Source organism: Poecilia reticulata, chromosome 18, assembly GCF_904066995.2.
Source record: "Poecilia reticulata chromosome 18, P_reticulata-male-v2, whole genome shotgun sequence".
Taxonomy (NCBI): Eukaryota; Metazoa; Chordata; class Actinopteri; order Cyprinodontiformes; family Poeciliidae; genus Poecilia; species Poecilia reticulata.
In genome coordinates, this window is record NC_088847.1 from 23,593,391 (window position 1) to 23,611,524 (window position 18,134).

Sequence of the window (18,134 nt, forward strand, 5' to 3'; positions counted from 1 at the left end):
TCTGCTGCCATTATTGGTTTTCTTAACAGATACATGACTAAATCAAAATGAAATATGTTGAATGGGAAAACAATATTAATAATTTGAAAGTTTTAAAAAAATGTAAGTGATTTAAGTTGAAAGCAGTTTAAACAACAAAAGCTGAATTTAATTGTTTCTCTTGTTCTCTGGCTCATTTTTGAAGGAAATTTCCTGTATTTTCATAAATAAAGCTCTTTCATCCATAAATAATTTATTAATTTAAGCTTTGCCATCATCAGTGAGTGTTTTTGACATAGGCAGATGCCCAGGCCACAATAAGAGGGGGTGTCACATGATAGATGTCCTACATCTTTATTTTTTTATTTTATTTCCATAACAGCTATTGAAAACTAAGACAGAATAAAGAAAAACATGTTTCCCATAAATATTTTTTCTCTAAAGTATTTGAACGTTGTCTTTACATTCACTATATTTAAATTATCCAAAAGGGTAAAAAAAACAATAAGAAAAACAAGTTAAACTTGTTAAACCTTAATCAGTCTCTAAAATTTCTTTAGAAAACATGTCTGCTTGCAGCTCACACATGTTCCTGCCCTGTGTAGACACAGCACAGGTAACACCAGACTGCTGGGGACAGCAAACAACGAGTTAAACATTATGACTATGCAGTTTCACTTTTAAAATACATCTCCAGCCAAATGAGATCCCACAGGAATCTTAGCAGCAGAACCATCAACACCGCCAAAATGGTGAGGAATGCCCTCATTTTTGATGGGTCGATCCTCTTCCTTTGGTTGGCTGGACCTGGGCGGGTCAGAGCGCAGAGAACAGCAACGTTGCAGAAGCAGACGGCTGTTAGCGAAATTAGCAACATGCAAAAATCAAGAGCGATGTCTGAAACGTCCTCAGTGATCCAGTCGATCCCTACGAGGCGAAGCAGCCAAACGCAGCCGGTGGAGACGGCCCGAATCCTGACCCCTCGCTTGTTTTTCAGTCTCAGGTGGGTGACCGGATGGACGATGGCCAGGTAGCGCTCCACACAAGTCAGAATGTGAAACAGTGTCTCCCCATTTTTAAGAAAAAATGACAAAATGATCCCACCAATCAAAATCCTGGGATGATCACCGTAGATCCCTGCGGAGCAGAGAACACAGGAAATGACATCAGCCAGCTTCATGACAGCCACGTGGCTGGTGAAGTAGTCAGAGTGAGAGGCGGAGAGCTTCTGTTTCCACCGGTGGAGGCCATGTTGGAGGATGAAGGCGTAGAGAGGGAGGAGGATGAGAATCCGGATGGATATAAAGCTGCTGGGTTTAGACTGGAGGCAGTGGCTCGAGAACAGCAGAGAGGAGGATGAGGATGATGAAGGCTGCTGCTCGCTGACATACCTGGAAGAAACACCACACCTCAATATAGCTGTACACGTTTTTTATTCAATACAGACAACACAAACAGGCCAGGACAAGTACTGTTCATTATTGAACAAAACATTTCATTTGGTAAGATCACTGCAAAAACACAAAATCTTAAAAAAAATGTGTTTTCTAATCCAAATTTCTTCATACACTTGAAATAAGACAAAAATAAATTAAAAGGAACTTATTTCAGCTACATATAGATCCATCCATCCATCCATTTTCTTTACACCCTTGTCCCTCAGTGGGGTCGGGAGGGTTGCTGGTCTCCAGCTAACATTCCGGGCGAGAGGTGGGGTCACCCTGGACAGGTCGCCAGTCCGTCGCAGAGCAACACAGAGACACACAGGACAAACAACCATGCACACACACACTCACACCTAGGGGCAATTTGGAGAGACCAATTAACCTGACAGTCATGTTTTTGGACTGTGGGAGGAAACCAGAGTAACCGGAGAAAACCCACCATGCACAGGGAGAACATGCAAACTCCATGCAGAAAGACCGGGGCCGGGAATCGAACCCAGAACCTTCTTGCTGCAAGGCAACAGCTCTAAAATTACTCGTTTCATCGGCAGATAAATTCACTTATAACATGGGAAAATATCTTGTTATAAATTAAACAATCTGCCAGTAGAACAAGAACATTTTCATCAATAATAATGAATTATTTTCTGTCTCTTGCTAAAAAGTTACTTGTAAGTTCATTTTGTCTCATTTCAAGTCTACAAAGACATTTGTTTAGAAACTGGACCAGATATACTGATTAGGTTTTTTTTGTTTTTTGCAGTGCGCTTACTATGGTATTAAAATGTCCAACCACACTAAACAAATTAAGTTTCCTTGTTGCTTTGACTCAGTTAAGTTGCATCAAGTTTAACTGCCAAGTTCAAGTCACATAATAACAGCTATTGCTGCAACTTCAAATAAGTTGACTTGAATGGGATTCATTTGACTTCAAATATTTTAGAGAAAGATGGAGTTTAAATTTGACTTAGTTTTTATATAACATACAATTTAATTGTGAAATATTGTCTGTATGTTAATACTAGTCTATACACACATGGGCTTCATTTATGATTTTAAATATTTCAGTTGCTGCAAAATTCATGTCCTTCAAACCAAAGAAAATTCATTTGGTTGAACTGACAAGTTTTTCAGCCAATTAAATGTGTGAAACTGTGCTTGAATAATAAAAATTAAGAAACAAGCAAAAGGACAAACAGAAATTCTTTATTTCCACTTTAATTTTTTCTGGTGACAAATACAGAGAATGAAAAGGGGAATAAAGAGGAAACATCGTCTTAAATAATGAACTATTTCATGTTATTGTTAATTTATTAGTAGTAATCATTTACTGACAATTCAAGAAAATAATTTTTTTTTTAATTTGTTGTTAAGAGTTAGGTATCTTATTAGACAAAAACATTTTTCTAAATATTTTGTTCTTTTTCAAAATGAGCATCAGGATATTTAAACCTACTTTTTCTTTAAAGTGCTTTAAAAACTTTACCTGTTATGTTTTCTCCTCTCTTTCTTCCTGACGTCTCAGATTCACTGTCTGGATCCAAACAGTTGCTGTGAAACATTAACGCTCATCCCAAGGTGTCATGGAGAAGAGTTCAGCTGATTTGCATGTAAAAATCCAATTTGTATTTTGTGTCCATCCTTTATGGGTCATTTCTTTAAGCAAATGTTACAATCATTGTGTTTGTTAACAAAACAAAGCTCTGACTGACATCGTTACTCCATAAAGCATCATATTTCATCCTCATAATGAGATTCAGAACATGATCCATCAGAGCAATTTTGTACGTTATTATTTTTAATGTGAAAATCTTCATAAAGACGAGTTTAAATCAGATAATATACTGGGATGAAGGTAATGTCGCAGCTATGTTTGGAGAAAAATACTGAAATGTATTTACTGTCATATTTATTACATTATGTATTCCAATGAGGCTGGTTTCACTTTTTGAAATAAAAAAAAAAACACACTACGCAGGTGTTAAACATACTGAGCTCAGGTTTCTGTATATTAAATATTAAATTTCTCCTTATTGTTTTCATAGCATCAGTTTTCCATGTCTGTGTTTACAGTCTCTCCTGCACGACTGACGGCTGCTTTCAGTTTAAGGATCAGAACCAAATCTACAGGGAAACGTCACAGACTGATACGTTTTACATGAAGGGTTTAGATTTCACAAGTGTTTAATTCAGAGTATTACAATTTTTTTTGCTACGTTCTTTTTTATGTTCTCAAAATAATACACAATACTGCAAAAATATGTAAGTATACATAAGTACAATTAAACATCAGATGGAGGAGACTCTGAATCATCAGTGCTTTATGCGTATTGTTCATCAGTTTAGAGAAAGTAGATGACCAGTGAAAGCCAGACGTTTGTCCAGTTTGGTCAGATCCGGATAAAAATGGAAACCCAGTTGCTCACGATGCATTCAGGAAACTTTTGGAGCTGAATGCACCAAAATGGCATGTTGACGTTTGGCAGGAGCGTAAACTGATGTTGGACCTTCAAGGCTTCAGTTGGAAAGTGGCATTCAAACACTAACAGTTTATATCGTTAGTGTTAGTCCTTTATTTGTGTCTAAACATTGTCATAAAGTACAGAATTTGTCTTCAATTTAAGTTAAATCTGAAGCTTATAGCTCAAAAGAAAACTTAAAAACAAGTAAGCTTGTATTTTTTTCGGAAAGTTTCATATGGAGAAACAGAACAACAGATTTTGAGTTATCAGAGTGAAACAGACCTGAAATGTTAAAACAGGAAAATTACAGATTATTTTTTATATCCATCACTTTTAGCACTTAGCATAGTTAAGCTACATGTACAAAATGTGGCTGCAGAAAGACTAATGATGATTTAACCCAGTTCACTCTATAAAACAGATTCCCAGACATTGTGCAGACTTGTAGTTTTGACCCAAAAAAGAAAACCTGAATAATGTGTTGAAATTAAAAGATATCAAATTTTACCACTAATATTTGGTCTAGTTTCTAAACTAAACTAACTTACAAGTCATTCTTTGGCAGGATATGGTAGCTTCTTTTAAGCCAGTATTTCATATTGTTGAAAAACTACAAGCTTCACCAGCAGATCAACTCGCTTATATTGTTAAAAGTGAATTAATCTGCCAGTAGAACTATGAATATAAAGGAATTATTTACTTTAAACAAATTAATTTCTTAATGAAAAGTTACTTGTAAGAAAAGTTTTGTCTCATTTCTTGTGTACTAAGACATTTGCACTAGAAACTAAACTAAAATACTTGGTAATGTGTTGGGCTCCTGCAGTGTAGTTCTAATAAACCTTCACACTCTGCAGCACTTCAGTTTTCCTGATCTGTGCAGAAACAGCAGAGGCAGCACCAGACTGCTGGGCATGTTGAACAGGAAGTTACTCACGATCACAATGCAGTTACTGGCATCTGCACCCAAATAAATGACGAGCCAAACGACACTATAAGCCAACCTGAGCAGCAGAACCAGCAGAATGGCCACGATGGTGAGGAACGCTCTCTGCTTCGATGGGTCAACCCGGGGCTTATTTTGACCCTGCTCACCCGGACCCGGTCGAATCAGGATGCAGAGCACAGAGAGGCTGCAGAAAGACACAACCACCAGAGACAGAGTGAGAAGGAAGAAAGCGTAGAACGCTTCCCGTCCTATCACCACCAACCCGATCCCAATGAAGCTGGAGAACCAGAAGCAGCAGCAGATCATGTTTCTGATTCTGGTTCCTGTGTCGCTCCGGAGCTTCAGGTAGGTGATGGGATGAGCCACGGCCAGGTAGCGCTCCACACAGGTCAGCACGTTCACGTTCATCTCTCCGTACCAAACGAAAAAACTCAGAACAACCCCGGAGAAATATGCGTTGGAGTCGTCGCCATGGATACCGATAAATAAAAGGACGCATCCCAACACGTCGATCAGCTCGATGACGGCCGCCAGGTGGGTGAAGAAGTCAGAGTGGCTCATCGGCGCGGCGGAGGATGAGGAGCGCCTCTGCTGCCACCGACGAAGGCCGAGGTGAAGGATGACGACGCTGAGGGGAAGATGGAGGGACATGCGGGTGAGGCTGAACGCGGTGTGGAGGATGGAGCTGGGTTCGGTCCGGAGGCAGCGCATCTGGAACTGGAGCGACGAGGAGAGGGAGGAGACGTTGGGATCCGCAGAGTTCTCACCGAGGAGCCGAGACATTTTCCTGCAAACCCAAAACGAGGTTAAGGTTAATTTTTTATTTTATTCACTCGATAATATGAATAATTGACTGAAAGAAATCATGAATGAAAAGGAGCATCTGCCCCGTTTTCACATGTAGAGAAAGCTGGCTCTTCAATTCACACACACACAAAAAAATAAAGCATCAGCTCACTCAATATCACTTTATCGAAATACTTTTCACATTTATGTGTCTTTTTAATCAAACATTCTGCCAACAAACTGAAGAAAAACATCCTTGAAGATGGCTATGCAATAATTTAATATAATCTCTAACTTATGTTCAACAAATATTTAAAAATGCACACAAAATAGTTTAATAAAATACTCGCCTTGGTTGTAATTTTCTTTTCTTTGGCGTCGATTTGCTGCCTTACGGATCAGATCGGACCTGATGCCCGACCCAACAACTTGAAACTCTGCTGGCCGAGTTGCAGCATTTAGAGTTTTGCATCCTTGGATAAATTTGAATTTTCTACTTCATTTTATATGGATCATTTCATATCGAAAATCAAATCGTTATTTATTTTAGACCATCTGCTTTAGGAGTTCAAACCGTAGGATTTTCTGTTTGGGTTGATTTCAAGTTCTTAAAATCTGAACATCCTGCCAAAGCCTCAAATTTTAGTCTCTCATTCAAGTCAAATATCCACAGAGTAAAATATCACGAAAACAGTTCAAATTAATTTTTACATAACGTGTATGTATGTTAATCTCTGCAGACAATTTGCTCTGACTTGTTTTGGTGCACATCTATTAGATGTAATACGGTTTTCCTACACATGTGAAGTGATTTCTTAAACTTACAGGTGATTCTGTCTTCATGCTAATTAAGGTGAACCTGTAGGAATGACCTTTTCTCAAAACCAGATTTGTTTTCCCAGTAATACTGTACCATATTTGAATAAATGAGCAATAACTAAGAATGGCCCAGTGACTTTTTCCGTTTTGAATACACACACTGTCACTGTTTTGCATAAACATGTCATTTTTAATCTTGATGGGTGCAGAAGATGAGTCAGATTTGCATTATTGTTTCCTGTTGCTGATCGTCTTCTGGTCAAACACTCATCAGAGATTTGCCTAACGAGAAATGAACCATGTAGGACAAAATATTTGTGTTGCATGTTTATTTTTTTTTTTTTACATGCAAATACCTCCAAGTAATTCTTCCAACCAATTTCCTCCCCAAAAGAACATTATAGTGTCATGTGTCAAACCACTTAATCTTGGATCTGGTCTCAGTTTGCAGCAGTCAGACTGAGGATCAGAAACAAACAGGGTGGGTACGCTTTTCATAACTTACAGAAATGATTATTATTCACAGGAAATGCATGATACAGATCCTCAGAGCTTATTGCTTATGGTTAAACAAAGGACTGAAAACTAGCAGAGAAAATTATTTGTGCTTCCCAGAAGACGTTTGTAACAATTTATTAAGTCTTAATAAAATAATGTGACTATCAATGAATGTTTTTCTGTATTTTTGTAACTCAGCTCTTAAATAAAACATTTATACAGATGACTAACATGCAGTCTGATGTTTTCAGGCTTTTATTCCAGTGAGGATTTCTTTCTTACAGCTAATGAATCTGTGACAAGATAAAAAAAGACAGCAGATAATTAGAAAGAAAATGTTCTTAATGCAGGAATGTGACTAATAAAACATATATTTAGCATCTGGTTAAAAGTTTAATCAGAACTCATTTTCTAATCTATTAAATTTGACTGCATGTATTTTTACTTTTACAAAGAAAATGTAATACGTCGTGGAAAGATCACGTTTTACAATAACTTAAGAGTATTTTATATAATTTCCTTTAAGAAAATATGTTTATTAGTCAGTTCAATTTCTATACAAATTTAACTTCAAATCTTGAATTTTTTTTGTTTTTGTTTGTTTTGATTTTATTTAAATTTTACAGAGTTGTGTGTAAATCTGCAGTAGAAATGGAAGGAATTTTGTTTAAAGTCATTTCTAATTTCTAGTACTTACAGTATTGATTGTATTTTTTTTCTTGCTCATCTCTGTAAACTCTCATTGTTACTCTGAATTCAGAGTAAAACATTTTCTCTACCTGATGGTTATGCCATGTGTTTTCTTGCAGACGACGATGGATTCTTCATCATCATCTTTCAACGACTCCTATTTGAATCCCAACGTTTCCTCCCAACACCTTCCCTTCTTCTTGACCTGCTTCCTGTCCGAACCGAGCTCCTTTGTTTTTACCGCCTACTCGGTCATCAACGTCCTGCTGTTTCTCCCTCTGTGCATCTTTGTTTTCCAAACTGCTCTCCTCCAGTGGCGCTCCGCGTCGCGTCACTCCGACGGCTTCATCTACAACCTGGTCGTCATGGAGCTGATTTCTGTGGTTGGAAGTCTCCTCTGCTGCTACGGCCTCCACAGACGTCAGCTATCCGTTCTCTTCAATGGGTGCCTTTTTTTTTCCTTCGCCTGGTACGGACAAGCCATTTCTCACATCCTGGTGTCCGTGGAGGGTTACCTGGCAACCGTTCACCCCGTCACCTACATGAGTTTGAGAAAAAGAAGAGGGGCCAGGTTTCGAAGCGCTGAAATCGTCTGCAGCTGGCTGCTTTCCTTTGCGGGGATGGGTTTGGTGATGTTCGACAGCTTCTTCATCGTCATGGATTTGGCCCTCCTGATGCTTTCCTTCGCCGTCATCTTCTTCTGCAGCCTTTCCGTTCTCTGCGTTCTGGTTCGTCCGGGTCCGGGGCAGCAGGGCGGCGTCAGGAAACGGTTCGATCAGCTGAAGAGGCGGGCGCTGCTTTCTGTCGTCGTCATACTGGAGGTGCTGTCGCTGAGATTCATCTGGAATCTGGCCTGGGTCGCCATGTTCATATCAGGATCTGCGGAGTGTTTGGTACTGATGGGCTGCACGTTCTCCAGTCTGCCCAGCAATCTGGTTTTACCTCTGCTTTTTCTTCGCAGGGAAGGAAAGTTGGTGTGTTGTGGCAACAATGCAGAATAAACGCTCAACAAATATTTTATTGAAATGTGTGGCATATAAAGTACAGGCAGTTTACTGTGGTTTCAAAAGCAGCATCAGAAAAGCATCTATTAAAAGAAAAAGACACAAAACAACCAACTGTCTTTAAGTCATGTGCAAATATAGAAAGAAAATAAATAACACATATATAAATCTTACATTTGTACATTTGTTTATGCATATGAAATACAATTGTTGTTTCCAATAACTTTAACATCCAACACTTAAATAATTATGTTAAATCAACCATAATCAAAAAATCATCGACATATTTCACGCCAATAAATTTAAAGTATACTTTCAAAAATCTCAATAATCAATTATCCAAAATAAAATAATTAATTATCAAGTCTTTCAAAATACTCAGAGGGAGATAAAAAAAATAAACGGCTCAATATTAAACTTTAAACGTGTAAGTACGTTCTGTTCAATTCATTTTACCTTCATGCCAAACTTCATTACCATTTTAGCGTCAATACAAAAAGTGCCAACACAATCACAAAATAAAACCGGTGCACCAGAAAACAATTAAATGCATATATGAGAGCTTAATCCACAATTCGGCTTCCATTGGATTTCCAAAAATAATTGTTTCACCTTTTCAAAGGAGTGAGAAGTACTTAGCCTGAATGCTCTGCCTGGTGGTTATTAATGTGAGAATCCCAGTGGAGTTCTGAGCTGGTGAGCAACCAGTAGCAACCAGTGAGCAACCAGTGAGCAACCAGTAGTTTTAGACACAGACGATGCTTCTACAAGATGCTAAGAAGAACAGACTCGCTATGTAACGGAGTCTGCAGACTGAAGAAATGCACCCAGAGGACACAGTGGACACGAAGCAGGAAGTCAGACTGTGAGCGGGGCTTTAACGAAGCTGGAGAGTTTGGGGCAACACAGGAAGTGGGGCTGCAAAAATAAAAGTATGCGGGTTTCAAAACTGCATACATCTGTTAGTTAAAGGCTCGTTGGCGTCCTAAGCTTTAAATGCTTTGCAGATACAGATGTTTCCATTACTAAAGGATATACTGTTCAATTTAAGATATTATTATCCAGTGGTTTCCTCCATCAACTGAACCTGTAAAAATCTGTTTTTATTTTTATATAAAGGTTGTTTTTTTGTCTTTTTTGTCAAAAAAAAATTCCTAATTTTGTTCCTCGTGATTGATTTCTAAAAGCAATAAAATGGTAAAACATCCAAGGGATGAGTATTTTTTTATATGGACACTCTACCTGATATAAACAAAACTGAATTTAAATAACATAAATTATATACGTTCCTTTTTTATCTGACATCTTTACATTTTACTGTTTAAATGATTCTGACATGAGGTTTCTCAGCAGCACACCAGTCAGCTGCTCCACTTTCATCCAATAGTTTCTAAAGGGCATCTGACAGCTGATAGGAAAAATATAACAAATGTCCATAACACATCTACTGTGCCATGTTAGCGATTTGTGTTTTGCATAATGTTGAGCTTCACCTAAAAAAAAAAGCATTTGTTTATTCTCATATAAATCACACTGAGTTCATATAAACAGTTTGACGAGATGCAAAAAGTTTCCACAGCTGCTAAGTTCATGTCAAAGTGAATCTGGATGGGAGCTGAGGAATCACACCGAGTGCTGCTGAAACGGTGAGTTCACTAACACACACCAGCTCCTGGAGACATGGTTTATCATGTTAGATACATTATACAAAAATACAGTTGAAACCGACACAAAAAGATATGTTTTAAAAATATTTTTGTTTTGTGTAAAGTTAGTAGAAAAGGCAAAAGTGTCTTTTTTTTTTTCTTTAAAAGGGTGAATTGTTTTTAATGAATTCATTTTAGCGTTTGCACATTTGTTTGTTCTCAGTCAATTCAAATGTAAAATTCAAATGTAACATTTTTTTAACACTCTTTCTTCAAAACAAATGTTCTTCCTCTGGGAACACGTTTCACATCACTCAAGGTCACTGAATGACAGATACAAAGCGAATAAGATTAAAAAATATATCCAATCCATTTCTGTACAAGCTTAAAACTATTTAATTTGGTACATTTACATATTTAGTAAATCTGAATATTATTGAAAAGTTAATCAATTTCAAGTTTTCTGTATTTTCTCAGTGAAACTCATTGTTTGGACCACAATCGATTGACATTTTCCAGCTTTTATTTTTGTTTTAATGATCATTTTCTGCTTACAGTTAATAGAAACACAACATTTTATATTAGAGCATTACATCACAGCAATAAAAACATATTATTAATACAGAAATGTGGGCTAAACGGAAAGTATGTCGCAAAAACCACGGTGTTAATAACTTTACTTCCTCTCCTAGATGTCGACCAACTTGTCTTTCTCCAACGGCTCCGTTGTTGCTTCACATTTCTTGGCAGCCAGTGGTTACGACTGCTACGTCACCCACCCCAACCGGTTCATCTTCATCACGTTTACCGTCACCCAGGTGGCTCTGCTGTCTCCTCTCTGCGTCTCCATCCTCTACCTGGGGCTGCAGCAGCTGCAGCAGAGCCACTCAGACTGCTTCACCTACCACATGGTCGTCATGGAGCTCATCGGTGTGTTTGGGTGCGTCGTCTCCTTTACTGGCATCTGCACGAAACATCTGGAGATACTGAACGCTGGTCTGCAGATGTTTTGGTTCACGTGGTACGGGCAGATTTCCTTCCACACCCTGACCTGCGTGGAGCGCCACCTGGCGGTGGTTCACCCCGTCACGTACCGCAGCCTGAGAAAGGGAAGAGGAATCAGGATCAGAAACATCAGCATCGGCTGCATCTGGATGCTTTGCTTTGGAGGGTCCGGTGGTGTTAATGCAGGAAAGTATGTCTACTTGGATTCCTGCCTCATGGCGTTATCTTCAGCGATCATCTCCTTCTGCAGCGTTTCCGTTCTCTGTGTTTTGGTTCGTCCGGGTCCAGGCGGACCGGGCAGGGAGAGGGCCGACCGGTCGAAGCAGAAAGCGTTCTGCACCATCCTGGTCATTCTGGGGGTTCTGATGTGCAGGTTTTGCTTCGGTCTGGTTTGGGTTTTCTTGGATATTTCGGGAAACCCAGCAGAATGCATGTTGCTAATATGTGGCATCTGCATTAATATTCCAAGTAGTTTGGTTTTGCCTTTGTTGTTTCTACAAAGAAGAGGAAAATTATGGTGCTGTAAATCAATTTGATTAGAAAAAGAGACAAATAAAACTTGTTTATGTTTAACTGTTTTGATTTTTTTTCTGTATTTCTTTTTGGTCAAGCTTTGCTGTGACAGCAGTGATGCAATTATGCTCAAAAAACCACTAAAAAGCTGGAGACGTTCAGGTTGTGAAGGCCATCTGTGACCTTTGACCCCTCCGGCTTCATACCAAAACATTTTGCCCAATCATTTCTCTCCTCTCTGTAAATAAACTGTAACTTCACCTTTTACTTGCCAAGACTGTTTATTAAATGTAAAGTTCAAACTTCTGATTAATAACTTGCATCTTGTGGATTTATTGCTTTATTTTGAGCCATATAAAAGAAAAATGTGTAAATTATTCTCCTTAAGAGATTTAAAAAAGGAACAAACAAACCAATATGCACCCCCTTCACTGCCATACGGTTTAAATTTTCACTTTTGAGGAAGAAACAAAAGGTTTTTCTTACTTTCAACTTAACCATATTGTTTTTATTACAGCAGAAAACATTTTTATTATGCCTTAATGAAAGCAGATCATTTTAAATGTAGACTAAAACACCAGCTGTTTAGATTAACTTTTGAGCTGTAGATGAAACACTGACCAACATTTTGATGTAATGAATTGACTGTAATGTGTTCAGTGGATGTTTTTGTGTTTTTATGATGTAAAGCACTTTGAGCTGCTTTGTTGTTGAAATGTGCTACACAAATAAACTTGATTGATCATTAAAAAATTGTGTCTTTTGTTTCATCATGATTGTTCTTGTATTAACTCAGCCTTATGGTGCACAATGTTAGTCAAACCTCACATTTGGTAAACATTTTAAAGCCATTTTTCATGGCTTTTGGCGACCTGTAAATCTGTTCATGGCTCTATTTCTTGACATTCATGGAGTGCAGAATTAATTATTCTGTCAAACAAATTGTCCCACCTGCTTTGCCTCCATGTTGGATTAGTCAAATGGGATCTAAATGAGGTTTTGCAACAGCTCTGCAAAAATGTAAGACAAAAAAATTAACTATTAATTAACAATTCTCATTTGGATTTGAGTTTTAAACTGATTCATTCATCCACATTGATTTGACATAGAAGCTGAAGTATTACAATAAAACACTGATGGCTTTTATGGCAAGTTTAGTTTATTTTTTAGAGCAACAAAGCAGTTCAAAGTGCTTTATAGTGACAAATTTAATGATGAAATTATTGTCAAACAATAAGAAATAATAATCCACTTGTCCCTTAAATCTGCATCATTTATCCCTTTGGCAGCCAGGCTTCCACAGACACATTATTTATTGCGCAAACAAACAATTTTTGACCATATTTGAATTGTTCAATGACAGATTGAGGCGAGGTGGAGCTGCGCTGCACCTCACTGCACCTAAAGGCACAGAAAGCAAGACAGAGATCTCAAACGCACTGACGACGTTTGAAGTATTTTCTTTTCTGACTTGAAACAAACATTTAATAAATTATCAATATAACATTACTAACATGTGCATTAACAATCCTTAATGCACGTGCAGAGTTGAGTTTTTATTCCCAGCCTGAAATGTTGATTCAGACTCTGAATGTCAGATTGTGATCAGTTTTATGACAAGTTAATTCTTCACAGCGATTGATTTTGTGGTGCAGTTTGTAGCATCCTGCAGATTATTATGTCTGTATGACGTCCATTAGGAATATTTAAATTGATAAAACCTCTAATATTAGGAAAAAAATATGTTTCCATATTCCATATTGTTGCGTATGTCTTGATTTTTACCCAGGAAGCATTTCGGCTAAACCGTTAGTGAAACAGCCATTGGTGGAAACAGCTGTTTCACTAACAATGGAACAGTTAAAGTAACAATGGAACAGTTAAAGTTACTGTTCCATTGGGGACAGTAACTTTAACATTAAATACACCTTTCTCAACAGGTGAGGGCGCATTTTCTCCGTCTGTAGTCAGACATTTAAGCGACCTGAAACCATTCCTCTCTCCCTGGGACCTCCAGGGTCCCCATCCGGTCCGAAGAGCCGAAAAGGTGCGCAGATCAGAAACGCCGGCATCTGTTGCGCCTGGCTGCTCTGCTTCGTGTTGATTGGCGTTTTGACGACAGGAAACATGTTTTTGGACTTTGGTCTCCTGATGACGGCCGCAGTCGTCATCGTCTTCTTCAGCGTTTCTGTTCTCTGTGTTCTGATTCGTCCAGGCCCCTGTGAACGGGCCAATGAGAGAGCGGACCAGTCAAAGCGCAGAGCGTTCTGCGTCATTGTGGTGATTCTGGGGTTTCTGATGTTGAGGCTGCTGCTCGGTCTGGCTTGGGCTTTTCTGGACATGTCAGGAAATAATACCGTGTTTGTTGGTGTTAGGAAGTGTCTGGGTTAGTCTGCCCAGCAGCTTCCTGTTGCCACTGCTTTATCTACAAAGAGCAGGGAAATTAGTGTGTTTTAAATCATTGTTTTGTTTGGTTTGTTTAGATTCATCTTCTCAAAACACTCCATAGAAAAACATCTAACAGAATTATAATTAGTTCAAATAGGGCAGCATGTTGGACTGAATTGTTCCACATAAATAATTTGCACAAAACATAAGGTTTACTCTTTGTTAAAAATAACCTTGAAGTTGGATTTTCATGCTTTTTATTTCTTTTACATATATTGTTGTCTCTACTATATCAAATGTTTTATATAATTAGCTCTTATACACAATTTTACCACAAGGCTTTTTTTAAAAGCTTGTTTTTTACTTTTCCACCAGGCAACAGGAAATGATTTGATTAAATGTAACAAATGATTTTATCACATAAATTGGCATAATTATTGAAAAAAAAGCCTTGAAAAATGGTTTTAAAATGTTTACCAAGTGAGATTTGACTAACATTGTGCCCCATAAGGCTGAGTTCATAAAATAATAATCATGATAAAACAAAACACATTTGTTTTAATGATCAATCAAGTTTATTTGTGTTGCACATTTCAGCAACAAGGCAGTTCAAGAAGCTTCACATCAGAAAAACACAAAGTGACTGAAGACGCCAAACAGTCAGTTTATCATCATTACAAATCAAAACGTTGGTCATTTATTACGGTTCAAACGCAAATCTAAACGTCTGGCTGTTTATTCTGCATTTTAAATGAGAAGCTTTTATTAAAAAATGACAAAAACAAAAACACACAGCATGTCCCACACTGTTTATCAACCAAAGATGAAGCTAACAGGATTAAGTTGAAAGTAAATTAAACATCTTGTTTCTTCCTCAAAAATGAAAGTTTAAACCGTATGGCAGTTCAGTTCTGTTTGTCCCGTTTTTATCTCTTAATTTAGTAAATCTTTGCATTTTCTTTTCTTTTATATGGTTCAAAATAAATCAGTAAAGCAACAAGATTCAAGTTATTAATCAGAAACTTCAACTTTACATTTTATACACATTATTGGCAAGTATAATATGAAGATACAGTTTATTTACAGAGGAAAGAAACTCAAACAGAGGAAATGATTGGGCAAAATGTTTTGCTATGAAGCCAGAGAGGGGTCAAAGGTCAAAAATAGCCTTCGCAACCTGAACGTCTCCAATTATTTTATCTGCTTTTCAGTGGTTTTTTAGTATACTTGCATCCCTGATGCCTCAAAGAAGTTTTAATTGTCTTATTTTTGGACTTACAGAACCATAAAGTTCCTCTTCTTTGTAGAAACAGCAAAGGCAAAACCAAACTACTTGGAATATTAATGAAAACACCACATGACAGAGTGATGCATTCTGCTGGGTTTCCTGAAATATCAAAGAAAACCCAAACCAGACCGAAGCACAACCTGAGCATCAGAACCCCCAGAATGACCAGGATGGTGCAGAACGCTTTCTGCTTCGACCGGTCAGCCCTCTCCCTGCCCGGTCCGCCTGGACCCGGACGAACCAAAACCCAGAGAACGGAAACGCTGCAGGAGGAGATGATCGCTGAGGCCAACACCATGAGGCAGGAATCCAAATAAACATATTTTCCTGCCTTAACAGCATTAACCCCTCCAAAGCAAAGCATCCAGACGCAGCCGATGCAGATGTTTCTGATCCTGATTCCCCTTTCGTGTCTCAGGCTGCGGTACGTGACGGGGTGAACCACCGCCAGGTGGCGCTCCACGCAGGTCAGGATGTGGAAGAATGTCTGGCCGTACCACGTGAAAGAAAATATCAAATAACCAACAAAGAACAATTTCACGTTTTCCACGCAGCTCGCAGAGAAGGTGACGAAAATCCCCGACACGCCAATCAGCTCCATGACGACCATGTGGTGAGTGAAGGCGTCGCAGTGACTGGTGGAGGAAATGAGGCTTTTCTGCTGCAGCCGCTGGAAACCAGAGCGCAGGACGACGACGCAGAGAGGGAGCAGAAGGATCACATGGGCCGCATTGGAAACGCTGAAAATGGTCTTTTCTGGGTTTGTTGCGAGGCAGAGGGAAACATTGTCGTAGAAAACATGTGGATGTAGAAGTGAGTCGTTGTGGGACGGAGAAATCGGCAACATCTGGAAGGAAAACAGCAGCTGCAGATCGTTTGAAATGGAAGAACTTCAAAACTCTTCTTAAAATGATATTTTTATATAACTTTTATGAGAGGTTCTGTACATTTGTATTTATTTCTACCGTGTTTAATAAATTGAAATAGTATTAAACATCTCTTTTATTGCTCTGATGTAATACTCTAATTTTAATTGTCATGTTTTAATTACCTGTAAGTGGAAAATGATCATAATTAACAGAAATAAAGACTTTCAAACATCCATCTTGTGTACAACCAATTTATATATTAGGTCTAAGTTAATGACAAAGTTCCTGAAAGAAATGGACGTTTTAGACATGTTCATAGTTTACTGAATGTTATAAAAGTACAAAACTGTAGAAAAACACAAAGAAGTAAATTTGGATAGTCAGACGTTTGTTGTGTAAATCCCCCGTTTAACAGCTGATCGGACGATTAGTTGATTATGATTCATAGTTATCAATAAATACAAGACCTAAAAATCACATAAAACCATCTTTGAACAGCTCACAGTGAAACATAATTTAAGTGTTTACTTTAATGTTGGTGAGAGCAGCAATCTGGAGGAATTAAAGTTATTTAACTCTAATATTTAATGTCATACAGTTTGCCTCGCAGAACAAACTGCTGCTAAAATTTGAAACGTTTCTTAGAGGAATTTGTCACAAATAGAGACTCCTAGTAGTAGCTACAATGGTTTTACATCAAACTGATAAAGTTTTCTGCATAAGTTGTTTTAAATTATTGAATCAGATAAAACAAATTGTCTAAATAGTCGCCGCTCTGGTAATAACTTCACAGAATGAAGAAATAAAAAAGGCAAACTGTCTCAGTTTTCATGCACAAAAGTCCATCAGTACTTCTGCTAAAGATTGAAATTACATGTAGATGCATATAAAACCATATATTATCAACTAAATGCACAGAAACGTATCCGTATATAAAATAAGTTTTATTTGACCCACCTCTTTGGCTGATCCAGATCTGAACATGAGTGAGAACAGAGATCATGTCTGTTTGCATGTCAGTCACTTTTTTACATGCCGCTCCCACAGAACAATGACAAATGCATTTTCCACCGTCAGCCTCCAAACAATGCAAAACAGCATCAAAATATTATAACAATAATACAAAAAGATTATAAGGAATAACTCATGTTTGACATCGACAGTGTTGGTGTTAAAAGTCTTGAAATCTATGATGTATAATGAATTAAGTAAAACAGAAAAGTGAAATATACATAAATATACATACATTTGGAGAACATTTATTACAAAATCAGTTATGCTCACTGTTACGGCCCTGGGCCTTCTAGGCTGGGCTGCAGATGTCTTGTCGTCCATCTTTGTGCTCCTCCCCTTTACAGGTGCTGCTGACCAGGTTGATTGGAGCGCAGAGTATTGAACCTGGCTCTCCGTCTTCTGGGTCACCGTCAGCGTCCACTCTGCCGCTTGTGGTGTTTGGTGGCCAGGCCTCAACTCCCCTCCTGTTGCACATTTGTCTTTGTTTTGGCACTTCAACACTTCCATATGCACTCATACAACACATCCAAGCATTTGCATTGCACCGTTGATACTGATATCCAAAATCCATTGGTGTTTTTTGTAACAGGTGGAACCACCAGGTGTCGCTTCCTCCACATCTTCAGCTCCCAGAAAAGGGAAGCGGTCAGGCTGGTGGCCAATTGTCAATGTCCTCTGTGTGTTCGACCAGGTGTGTTGGCCCACATATAAAGTATCATTTTAAGAAGAGTTTTGAAGTTCTTCCATTTCAAACGATCTGCAGTTGCTGAAATGTGCAA

The 18,134-nt window shown here is 38.2% G+C and overlaps 1 protein-coding gene and 1 long non-coding RNA gene across 3 annotated transcripts; one reads left to right on the forward strand and one right to left on the reverse strand.

The window, feature by feature from the left end:
* Positions 1-208: 208 nt before the first annotated feature.
* Positions 209-7,807, reverse strand: LOC103480698 (uncharacterized). 2 transcript variants are annotated; one of them, XM_008435836.3, is made up of 3 exons: positions 7,718-7,806; positions 4,891-5,622; positions 209-1,370 (listed from the first exon to the last, which is right to left on the reverse strand). In XM_008435836.3, exons 2-3 carry the CDS (start codon positions 5,616-5,618, stop codon positions 644-646), a joined length of 1,455 nt encoding a protein of 484 aa, XP_008434058.3. In that variant the 5' UTR covers positions 5,619-5,622; positions 7,718-7,806; the 3' UTR covers positions 209-643. The 2 variants fall into 2 exon arrangements, 1 of the variants encoding a protein (XP_008434058.3); XR_014084773.1 differs by lacking the exon at positions 209-1,370 and having other exon boundaries at positions 4,068-5,019; positions 7,718-7,807.
* On the forward strand, positions 5,551-7,836 carry LOC145548781 (uncharacterized). The gene is made up of 3 exons (XR_014084774.1): positions 5,551-5,640; positions 6,835-6,921; positions 7,748-7,836. It is a non-coding gene; the product is annotated as an uncharacterized LOC145548781 (long non-coding RNA).
* Positions 7,837-18,134: the final 10,298 nt, after the last annotated feature.

What these genes read in the sequence shown, in the direction of transcription:
- LOC103480698 (XM_008435836.3), bottom strand. Translation starts at nt 5,618, where the DNA reads ATGTCTCGGCTCCTCGGTGAGAACTCTGCGGATCCCAACGTCTCCTCC. An exon ending in CTGCTGGTTCTGCTGCTCAG is followed by an intron (nt 1,371 to 4,890) that starts GTTGGCTTATAG and finishes TGTTTCTTCCAG; the next exon opens with GTATGTCAGCGAGCAGCAGC.